General features: G+C 44.4%; 1 protein-coding gene across 1 annotated transcript in view; it reads right to left on the bottom strand.

Moving 5' to 3' along the window:
• Positions 1 to 12,137, bottom strand: part of VWDE (von Willebrand factor D and EGF domains) — a 120,834-nt gene that overhangs the window by 57,748 nt on the left and 50,949 nt on the right. Inside the window, exons 10-13 of the mRNA XM_075828769.1 lie at positions 8,240 to 8,448; positions 3,196 to 4,136; positions 2,978 to 3,114; positions 382 to 537 (exon numbers count right to left, since the gene is read on the bottom strand). Of these exons, the coding sequence (XP_075684884.1) occupies positions 382 to 537; positions 2,978 to 3,114; positions 3,196 to 4,136; positions 8,240 to 8,448 (1,443 nt within the window). The remainder of the gene's footprint in view (positions 1 to 381; positions 538 to 2,977; positions 3,115 to 3,195; positions 4,137 to 8,239; positions 8,449 to 12,137) is intronic.

Below are 12,137 nucleotides of genomic sequence, written 5' to 3' on the forward strand. Positions count from 1 at the left end.
CTAAAGTTGGAAAGTTGTAAATAAAAGTTATTGGTGTAGGTGGGATAAAGACCCATTGGACTTTCTCATCATATATCAGGCAGGGGCCCCTTATCTGGATGTCTGTTGGATTGCTGCATGGTGAGGACTAAATGATGGAGGTATTGCAGCTCTGCTCCATTCTCTTATAGGAGGATGAGCTGCAATACCAGACACAACCACAGGACAAGAGTGGCACATTCTGGAAGAAATCAACCAAGTTTTTCCAATCTTATACCACCCATTTACAGTGCATTATTTTTAGTGTAGTCTATGTAATACATGCAAAGATCTATTTATATTCCGTATTTTGTATATTTCCTGAAATTCTTTTCCCCCATCTCTTAAAATGAAAGCAAATACCTTAACTCTCCACCGTGCAATGGGTTTCTCATCTACAGGATCCATTCCGTCAGACTGGGAAACATCTACAGGTATCTGGCAGTCTACAGCTCTGGAGTTTCTAAATGTGGCATGTGTAAGAACTGGCTCAAGAAGGGTCCATCTGCCTCCACTATACTGAGACCATGGGAAAAATGGAGGCATATACGGTAGTTTAGTTGGAAAGTACATAAAGAGCATTTATTCAAAATTCTGCCCCATCGCGAGCGGCTTTCGTCTGTAAACCAACAGTCGACATCCTACTGTAATGGCCGGGATCGAAGATAACTCAGATATCACCCATTTAGTCCCTTAGATGTAGCGGTTAATAGCGACTGTTACCCCATCAGCACCCCCACAATGCGATTGTGGGGAGCCAATGTGTTGTCATGCTATGTGCTGTAGCCGGCCATGTGTATTTACCATTTAGGCCCTATCTAAGGCCGGGCCTTATGGGTTGCCTGTCAGTGTAACACTGACAGGTATTATATATTGCAATACATTATTATAGAAAGAATTATAAGATTATGTTCACGTCCCAAAGTGAAACTAAGTATATTTTAAAAAAAAGAGTTCAACAAAAAAAAAAAAAAATTCAATCAAAAATATTCTTATTGTGCAAAACGAGTAAAATATTTAAAAAAATATACATACACTACCGTTCAAAAGTTTGGGGTCACCCAGACAATATTTGTGTTTTCCATGAAAACTCACACTTTTATTTATCAAATGAGTTGCAAAATGACTAGAAAATATAGTCCAGACATTGACAAGTTTAGAAATAATGATTTTTATTTGAAATAATAATTTTCTCCTTCAGAGTTTGCTTTGGTCTTGGAATGCTCCATTTGCAGCAATTCCAGCATTGCAGACCTTTGGCATTCTAGCTGTTAATTTGCTGAGGTAATCGGGAGACATTTCACCCCATGCTTCCAGAAGCCCCTCCCACAAGTTGGATTGGCTTGATGGGCACTTCTTGCGTACCATACAGTGAAGCTGCTCCCACAACAGCTCTATGGGGTTGAGATCTGGTGACTGCGCTGGCCACTCCATTATAGATAGAATACCAGCTGCCGGCTTCTTCCCTAAATAGTTCTTGCATCATTTGGAGGTGCTTTGGGTCATTGTCCTGTTGTAGGATGAAATTGGCTCCAATCAAGCGCTGTCCACAGGGTATGGCATGGCGTTGCAAAATGGAGTGATAGCCTTCCTTATTCAAAATCCCTTTTACCTTGTACAAATCTCCCACTTTACCAGCACCAAAGCAACCCCAGACCATCACATAACCTCCACCATGCTTGACAGATGGCGTCAGGCACTCTTCCAGCATCTTTTCAGTTGTTCTGCGTCTCACAAATGTTCTTCTGTGTGATCCAAACACCTCAAACTTCCATTCGTCCGTCCATAACACTTTTTTCCAATCTTCCTCTGTCCAATGTCTGTGTGCTTTTGCCCATATTAATCTTTTCCTTTTATTAGCCAGTCTCAGATATGGCTTTTTCTTTGCCACTCTGCCCTGAAGGCCAGCATCCCGGAGTCGCCTCTTCACTGTAGACGTTGATAGTGGCGTTTTGCGGGTACTATTTAATGAAGCTGCCAGTTGAGGACCTGTGAGGCATCTATTTCTCAAACTAGAGACTCTAATGTACTTGTATTGTTGCTAAGTTGTGCAGCGGGGCCTCCCGCTTCTCTTTCTACTCTGGTTAGAGCCTGTTTGTGCTGTCCTCTGAAGGGAGTAGTACACACCGTTGTAGGAAATCTTCAGTTTCTTGGCAATTTCTCACATGGAATAGCCTTCATTTCTAAGAACAAGAATAGACTGTCGAGTTTCACATGAAAGCTCTCTATTTCTAGCCATTTTGAGAGTTTAATCGAACCCACAAATGTAATGCTCCAGATTCTCAACTAGCTCAAAGGAAGGTCAGTTTTATAGCTCCTCTAAACAGCAAAACTGTTTACAGTGGTGCTAACATAATTGCACAAGGGTTTTCAAGTGTTGTCTAATCATTCATTAGCCTTCTAACACAGTTAGCAAACACAATGTACCATTAGAACACTGGAGTGATGGTTGCTGGAAATGGGCCTCTATACACCTATGTAGATATTGCATTAAAAACCAGACGTTTGCAGCTAGAATAGTCATTTAGCACATTAACAATGTATAGAGTGGATTTCTGATTAATTTAATGTTATCTTCATTGAAAAAAACTGTGCTTTTCTTTCAAAAATAAGGAAATTTCTAAGTGACCCTAAACTTTTGAACGGTAGTGTATTTGGTTTTAAGGCTTTCATAATAACCATAGAATAAGGTTGAAATGCTAATTACAGAAGTACACGGAAAAAGGTAAGACGTTAAAAAAACAAGCCCTCATATAGCTACGTCAAGAGAAAAATCAAGAACTTATGATTGTTAGAATGTGAGGATCAAAACAAACAAAAGTCATTGCCGATCCCTCCTTGGAGCTTGCAAAACAATACGCATTTCCGTAAAGACAAATGTGGTTACAAAAAAAACCGGACAGATTGTATGACATCACAACTTCATAGGTCACCAGTCAAACTCCCACAATCTACATACCTGTTGCTTTGTAAATTCACATTTTAGACTCTCCACCTCCTTGAATCCCAGACCAAAAACTCTTACAGACGTGCAGTCGTATTTTCGAACGTCACAAAGTCCAAAATTTTCCAGCTCCGAAATTTCAGGCACCTGGTCTTTACAAGAGTAACAACAGAATAAGTCATCAATATATTTTCACAGAACCGGTCAGACTTTGACGTGATGACTAAACTTACCAGACAAAATGCTACAGTCATAGGAGCTATAACCATCGAAGCAGGCACAACCCCAATCCATACATTGCCCATTGGAGCTACACAGGTTGGGACATTTCAGCTCTATGGAGATTTGGAAGTTCCTAGCTTGGTCATGTCTTAACTCCAATAGTTTTCTTTCGCACTCGTTCTCCAGGAGGGGTAAACCGGCTTCGGTCCATCCTAGGTCATCCTTCAATAGAATATCTGTAATACACATGTCAATGACATCCATGATACGTTTCTCCATGAATCCAGAGCAGAGTTTCCCGATACTGGAGTTAAAGACTGCCTGCTGGCAAACCGCTGACGCGTATGAATAAGTCAACCCTGAAGCAGTTGGCCAAGAAGGCAGAAGCTCCGGGGGGGTGTCTGTCGAGTGATCCTCAGGGAAGAAATAGCTGAATCCTTCCAAGTCTGTTTGGCTAAGACTTTGATATGAAAACGTTGAGAGATCTTCATAATAATTCTGACGTTTAGAGCGGTTCTTAATAACATTCTCTTGGCTTAGGTTTCTATAGCTTTCCCCGTGCTGTGGTGGCCTCCTTGAGATTACATTTCTCCTTGATACATTCTTGAGGTCTATAGAGATAGTGGCCATTCCTTGGAAGCCAACCTCAACAGATAGTGGATCATCCTCTTGGGGACTGTCCACAGAGCGTTTCCTTAGATCTCGAGTGATATCCGTTGAGAACACATACTCATTAGTGACATCCAAGACTGGTATTAACGTGGGAAACCTTACATTTTCTTTGCCCGAGCAAAGAGGGACATCTTGTGGAGAATTGCTAAGAAGTGTATTTGGTGATGGCTGCCGAACACTTGTCCCTGTGGTAGATGCACAACCGCAATATTTAGTCTTCTCAATGTTTTGGGGAATGGAAGTTGGGATTTTATCGAATAAACTTTCTCCTGCGGGAATTCTAGAACAACAAGGAAAAAATGTAAAATGTATCAGCTAAAAATGCCTAATGGCAATCATGGTAATAGCCCTAGAATTCATTTCTGATGTTTGTAGGGTCTATTTTAGCGACCTTGTAGAGGGTGGAGTATATTTCCTTGAAACAAGCCTCACATGCATGTAGATAAACACATATACATAGGACCAGGCCCAGATATGTTTATGTCCACCCATCCATGGGTTCATGGTCATCCATCAAATATGAGGATATAAGTTGCCAGTCCATAATACCCTAATGACCTAATTTTTCATCAAATGTCCTTAAGACATACAGTAGAAAGTTGGTACTAGCCCGGGCCAGGCCAAATTCACGGCAGAAGGTTTGTATATACTATGGGCAGTTTATCCAGCCACAAAGGAAGTACCAATACATTAGCCTTAAGTGCTACTTAATCTTTGGTCGAAGCTCATCTTGGACCGTGATATGTCCTCTCCATAGTGACCTTTTCAGGACTAGTTCCCTTCTCTACCACTTGACAATATTCATACATATGTTTTGAACCCAATGAGGATGATTGAGGTATGATGTTTTATACTGCAGTAAATGGAGATATTTTTGGACTATGGGGGGCAATGGGACTTTTATTATGTGTCTCCTTTGGAAGTTAAGACTTTTTTTAAAGAGTATATTTGCCTCTAAAGCACCTGCTCACCCTTTCATCAGCGTTTCTGACCTGGCTGTGTCCATTTGTAAGTATGGCCTTTTTCGGTGTTTTTGTATATGTCCCTGTGTTTTTATCGGTTCTGTTTGTGCATCAGGAACGTTCTGTTCCAGTTTAGGAGTTAGGGACTCGCAAGTCTGGGGATCCTTGTCGTGGATTGCGAGCTTGCGTCCCTTTGGCCAAAATGATTACCAATACCCAAGGTATTTTTCATTATTATGTATATTCGCTTCTCTTGGACACAGCCGGGTCTTTGATGCTGGGAGAGCATGGTGTGTTGTTGTTTGGCATAGCAAGCAGGGTAGCCCGCTCTATGAACTATCAAGGCGTCACAAATAGGCTTCTACCTGGCTTTACACGTTGTGCCTCATGACGTACACACTATCCCTCCATGTTTCACTCACTTGCACCCCATTATCCATTTATTTTTATTGAGGCACTTCACTGATTACTGCCCCCTATATTTCACTTATGTATTACACTTGCACACACTATTCATTTATTATTTCATACTACACATCCCATGCACCACACACCACTCCCCTCAAGACTAGTGGGAGTGGCTATTATTATTTAAAGCACCTGCTCACCCTTTCATCAGCGTTTCTGACCTGGCTGTGTCCATTTGTAAGTATGGCCTTTTTCGGTGTTTTTGTATATGTGCCCTTGTTTTTATCGGTCCTACTTAATCTTTGGTCGAAGCTCATCTTGGACCGTGATATGTCCTCTCCAAAAGTGACCTTTTCAGGACTAGTTCCCTTCTCTACCACTTGACAATATTCATACATATGTTTTGAACCCAATGAGGATGATTGAGGTATGATGTTTTATACTGCAGTAAATGGAGATATTTTTGGACTATAGGGGGCAATGGGACTTTTATTATGTGTCTCCTTTGGAAGTTATGACTTTTTTTAAAGCGTATATTTGCCTCTAAACATTGTTTTACCGTTTACATGTAGTACAAAAAAAATAAAAAATAACTTTGTACATACATGACATTACTTATCCTGTACTGATCCTGAGTTACATCCTGTATTATACTCCAGAGCTGCCCTCACTATTCTGCTGGTGGAGTCACTGTGTACATACATTACATTACTTATCCAGTACTGATCCCGAGTTACATCCTGTATTATACTCCAGAGCTGCACTCACTATTCTGCTGGTGGAGTCACTGTGTACATACATTACTTATCCTGTACTGATCCTGAGTTACATCCTGTATTATACACTAGAGCTGCACTCACTATTCTGCTGGTGGAGTCACTGTGTACATACATTACATTACTTATCCTGTACTGATCCTGAGTTACATGCTGTATTATACTCCAGAGCTGCACTCACTATTCTGCTGGTGGAGTCACTGTGTACATACATTACTTATCCTGTACTGATCCTGAGTTACATCCTGTATTATACACCAGAGCTGCACTCACTATTCTGCTGGTGGAGTCACTGTGTACATACATTACATTACTTATCCTGTACTGATCCTGAGTTACATCCTGTATTATACACTAGAGCTGCACTCACTATTCTGCTGGTGGAGTCACTGTGTACATACATTACATTACTTATCCTGTACTGATCCTGAGTTACATGCTGTATTATACTCCAGAGCTGCACTCACTATTCTGCTGGTGGAGTCACTGTGTACATACATTACTTATCCTGTACTGATCCTGAGTTACATCCTTTATTATACTCCAGAGCTGCACTCACTATTCTGCTGGTGGAGACACTGTACATACATTACATTACTTATCCTGTACTGATCCAGAGTTACAGCCTGTATTATACTCCAGAGCTGCACTCACTATTCTGCTGCTTATTTTTCTTGTGAAATTCTTGATAAGTTTGATGTGTCACATGACCCTCTTCCCATTAAAAAAACTAAAGTTGGATACAAAATGGCCGACTTCAAAATGTACGCCATGGTCAACACCCAGCTTGAAAAGTTTCCCCCCTCCCATATACTAATGTGCCACAAACAGGAAGTTAATATCACCAACCATTCCCATTTTATTTAGGTGTATCCATATAAATGGCCCACCCTGTACATTATGATGGTACACAGGCAGTTGTTAGGACATACCTAAGTATGCCCTAACAACAGGAAATATGGGTAGACAGCCCTGGGGTCCTTCAATGGACCCTGGGCTGTCTGCCCATATATGGTATGTCCCTCAATTGCGTTACAGGAATTCCCTGTGACGCGATCCAAGGGACATCCCCCCTTCTCATTTTCCCCTGAATGCTGCAGTCCGCTGTGATCGCAACATTCACAGGAATAACGGCGGAGAGGTTTCTCTGATCTCCGCCAGCAGAGCTGCGGCTGTGTAATAGTTATTGCTTGCTCCTGACAGGAAGTGCGTGCGCGGTCAGCATGAGGAGATGCGGCCGGCGCTGAACTATTGAGCGCCGGTTCAGGCACTGAAGACAAAACATGGGGGTGTTTTGCAGTGCGCCCGCCATGTTCTGTCTTCAGTGTCGCCGCTCATTAGTGCAGCGCCGGCCGCATCGCATCATCCTGACCCCGCGCACTTGTCAGGACTCAGGAGCGCGGCAATGACTGTATTACACATCCGCAGCCCCGCTCTCATACATTCATGTGTTATGATAGTTAGCTGTGCGATAGCACAGCTAAGTATCGAAATACATGAAATAACGGTATCGAACCGTTTGGGGATGCAGAGTATCGAAACAGTATCGAAGTTTCGATGCATCGTGCATCCCTTATCCTGAACTGATATTGAGTTACATCCTGTTTTATACTCCAGAGCTACAGTAACAATTCTGCGGGTTGTTATTGGAAATAGTCAGCAAGCTTGTTGTCAGACACGCCCCTGACAGCTTAACTGAAGTGGTGTCAAAGGTGGAACTACACTTTAAGAAGTGATAATTCTGTGATAGGGATCGGGAGAGTATACACGTCTGCGTCTAGAATGTGTTGAAAAATACACCAAGTTTTGGTACATTTAATTTTAGACTTATTTAAGAACGTTTTTTTGTGCCTCACCAGACGCTTTTAAAAAAAAAAGTCCAGACAAGGGCCGGCGGGACTTAGTGGGGAAGGGGTGTGAGTTGAGATGCGTTAAACGAAATCTAAGTCAACCAAGAGTTGGTATAAAGAAGAGAAAAGTGTATAGCAAGATGTGCCTAACTAAGCTGGCCATATACATTAGATAAAAGTTGGACAACTTGACAAGTTTAGCGGCATCGACCCATGATCTAATGTGTATAAGGATGTCCCGACTCTCCCACAACAGCAGATATCGGAAGAAAGAATGATCCTTTGTTCCAGCTGGAGTTAAGCCCCTGTCATAGGGGTCTGGCAGTGTTTTTTTACTGTGCCCACACTAACCAATACAATGATAGATATACACGCCGAGCTCCTTACCTCCACTCATTGATGAAATAAAGGCGCCCGTGTGACGTCTCTTCCAGTTGAACTCCCTTTTTATCATGAAAATCATTATTTGCATTGCCATCAAACGTTCCACAAAGACCCAGTGTGTCCTTGAAGTCCATGTTGGACGCTCTGAGTGTCAAACTCAAACCCCAGTCACTCACATCAGCCCGGATGAAAGCTCCAGATGAAAATGAAATCTACAAAAAAAAAAATTTGCCTATTTTATAATTTATTTCATTTTGTGATAAAAAAAAACCAACATATTTAACCCTTAGGTAGATTTGTACCTTATTTAAAAAGAACCCATCACTCCAACGGACCTCAGTATGACACCCTAACAAAGTTATATTAGTGGGTAAGAGGGCTAAAAAGAAAGAACCTCCTGGTTCTGTGGGGTACCACATTATCCTTCTCGGCCAATCAGCAGCTCTGATCGTGATATCATGTGATAACTGCTGTAGCTTCAGAGAACCAGGAAGGATTTTATTTTTCACTCTCTTTAGACACTTTAGTGGGAACAATTTTAGACACTAGTATCACTCTACAAGGGTATCACACTGACGGTGGGAGACTTTCCACTTGTCTTCCAGTCACTGGATATTCAGAGATGTTTGGTTTGCCCCAATCAATCTCCCGCACCCTAAACACCAAGGAAAGGATGGCAGAGGATCCATTGGTCAGTGACATGTGGTCATCTCAACAATGCAGCCCAAAACTATAAATATTGTGATTGCCCATCTTCAGCTGGGTTTACTAAAATGTTACTGCATCAAAGGCTGTGGTGGCTCTCTCTTTTTGCGTAACTCCCTCACTCTTTCTTTATAGCAGTGCGGCTCCTTCCTCAGCCTCTCTGGTCAATATGTCTCGCAATCGTGATTCTCAACTGCGTCAATAGTCAGAGTCTTTCTCTCCAGGCCTTACTCAGGCTCTGTCAAGAACACTACTGCTTTCCGACTTTCATCCACTCTCTACAGGTGTACTACGGCCCCTCTACTTGGACTGTCTCTGCAGTCCCACTGTAATATCTATGGCCGCGGACCGTCGTTCTGACTTATCCCCTAACGGCCGCGACCATGGACGAGTGAGCGTCGGCACTCACTTCCGCATCAAGGTACTGGCTCCCGTATGGTGCGCATGCTCGGCCTTAAAGGGCCAGTACGCGCACATGCAGAATATCTGCAAATTAGCCCAGAATGCCTCTGGACTACAAAAAGGGCTATGCCCTTCCATTCATTGCCTGAGCATTGTTGTGTTACCCTAGTCTGTCTTTGCAAATGTTCCCTTAGTGTTTCCCAGTTCCCAGTGTTCTGTGCCTGCTTCCCTTACCCTGTATCCCGTGCTTCTGTGCCCCTGTGCCTTAAAGTGTTGGAGTTTAGTTGTGCTCTCTGCTGCATCTGCTGTGTTGCACCCCGCCTGGTGCCTGCCTACTGCCGGAGCCTCATCTCAGCCTGAAACCACCGCTACTGTCTACGTTGCCTCAGGTACACTTTCCAGAACTATAGACATTGCCTATACCTATTTGGCTAGCTGCTATCCCAATACACAGTACGACCCAGTGGGTCCACACCCCGCGCCGTGACACCCACTATTGGGTCACAACACTTTCACAGATCAAAGCCCAACATTTGGCGCCAAATACTTCTGTCCCTTATATGGGCTTTTTAATCCCACCCCTCGAACACACGACTTAGTCTTCCACGTCTTCCCAGAAGAAAAAAAGATGCCAGAAGGACCCTGCCTCCCTTAGCATGGTGAAAAAGGCCATAAGTACCTGCCTCCATGTTATCTCATGAGACACCAGCAACATTTCCAAAATTTATAACGTGAGTCCTTGCGGAAGAACCACCATAAAACGCAATAAAATTTCATACAGTATAACATACTTACAACATATACAATTGTATACATAACACTCAATACTTCAAAAAAATTGTACTGCAACATATCTAGTGCCCCGGCACACCTTATACTGGGGTGGCAAGGATATCGGTGGCAGCTGCAAGAGGTGATGGTCACCATGTAGCCTTAAAGGGGTTGTCAGTTTATAAAGTCCATTTCTGTACACCCTATAAGTGAATTGTGAGTTAATAGAGGGGGGTCCTCTGTTCAGGAGCCTCATCTATGGCCTGAGTGGATAGTAGTTAGCAGGGGCGTAACTAGGAAAGACTGGGCCCCATAGCAAACTTTTGACTGGGGCCTCCCCTCCCCTGGGTGTCACACAACCCCCCCCCCCCCCCTTGTAGATAGTGCCTTTTTTACAGCCCCCCTTGTAAATAACACCATACATCCCCCCTGTAGATAACGCCATACAGCCCCCACTGTAGATAGCGCCATACAGCCCCCCTGTAGATAACGCCATACAGCCCCCTCTGTAAATAGCACCATACATCCCCCTGTAGATAACGCCATACAGCCCCCCTGTAGATAACGCCATACATCCCCCTGTAGATAACGCCATACATCCCCCTGTAGATAACGCCATACAGCCCCCTTTGTAGATATCTACAGAGGGGGCTGTATGGCGTTATCTACAAAGGGGGCTGTATGGCGTTATCTACAGGGGGGGACTCTGTATGGCATTTTCTACAGTGGGGGCTGTATGGCGTTATCTACAGGGTGGCTGTATGGCGTTATCTACAAAGGGGGCTGTATGGCGTTATCTACAGGGGGGACTCTGTATGGCGTTTTCTACAGGGGGGCTGTATGCGTTATCTACAGGGGGCTATATGGCATTATCTACAGAGGGGGCTGTATGGCGCTATCTACAGGGGGCTGTATGGCGTTCTCTACAGTGGGGGCTGTATGGCGTTATCTACAGGGGGGCTGTATGGCGTTATCTACAGGGGGGGCTGTATGGCGTTATCTCCAGGGGGGGCTGTATGGCATTATCTACAGAGGGGGCTGTATGGCGTTATCTACAGGGAGGGCTGTATGGCGTTCTCTACAGGGGGGCTGTATGGCGTTATCTACAGGGGGGCTGTATGGCGTTCTCTACAGGGGGTGCTGTATGCCGTTATCTACAGAGGGGGCTGTATGGCGTTCTCTACAGGGGGTGCTGTATGCCGTTATCTACAGAGGGGGCTGTATGGAGCTAACGCCATAAACCCCCCCTATAGAGAATGCCATACAGCCCCCCCGTAGGGAATGCCATACAGCCCCCCCTGTAGGGAACGCCATACTGCCCCCCACCCTGTAGGGGACGCCATACAGTCCCCCTCTGTAGGGAACGCCATACAGCCACCCCCTTAAGGGAACGCCATACAGCACCCCCCCTGTAGGGGATGCCATACAGCGTCCCCCCTCCCAAAAAAATGCGACCTACAGCGTGTCCTACAAAAGACATGTATCCCCTATCCACAACTGGCAGCGATAGGGAGAACGGGGGACTGAAAGTCCCCTGAAGTTCTCCATGACTAGCCTCTGACTTCCGGCGTCTGCACAGCTCAATAAAAATGAAAGGAGCGCTGGTCACGCATGCGCACAAGCACGACCGGCGCTCCATTCATTTCTACGGAGCTGCCGACACAGACCCCGGAAGTCCGAGGTTTGTGATGGAGAACTTCAGGGGACTTTCAGTCCCCCGTTCTCCCTATCGCTTCAAGCGATCACACATGTATCCCCTATCCTGTGGATAGGGGATACATGTCTTTTGTTTAATGGCAGAGCAGGGAGATACCTCGGCGACACGGGCCCCTCATGCCGCGGGCCCCGTAGCAGCCGCTACGGCTGCTACGGCGGTAGTTACGCCACTGGTAGTTAGATAGAGCGTCTCTCGCTCTGGAGCATCTGACCTGTCCTGCATTACACAGACGACAACAAATTGATATGAATGGACACTGTGTAATACTTAGTTTCACCTGTGGTGGCGCTGTAGGGAAATTGAACA

The sequence above is a fragment of the Rhinoderma darwinii genome, chromosome 5 (genome assembly GCF_050947455.1).
Source record: "Rhinoderma darwinii isolate aRhiDar2 chromosome 5, aRhiDar2.hap1, whole genome shotgun sequence".
Lineage (NCBI taxonomy): Eukaryota > Metazoa > Chordata > Amphibia > Anura > Rhinodermatidae > Rhinoderma > Rhinoderma darwinii.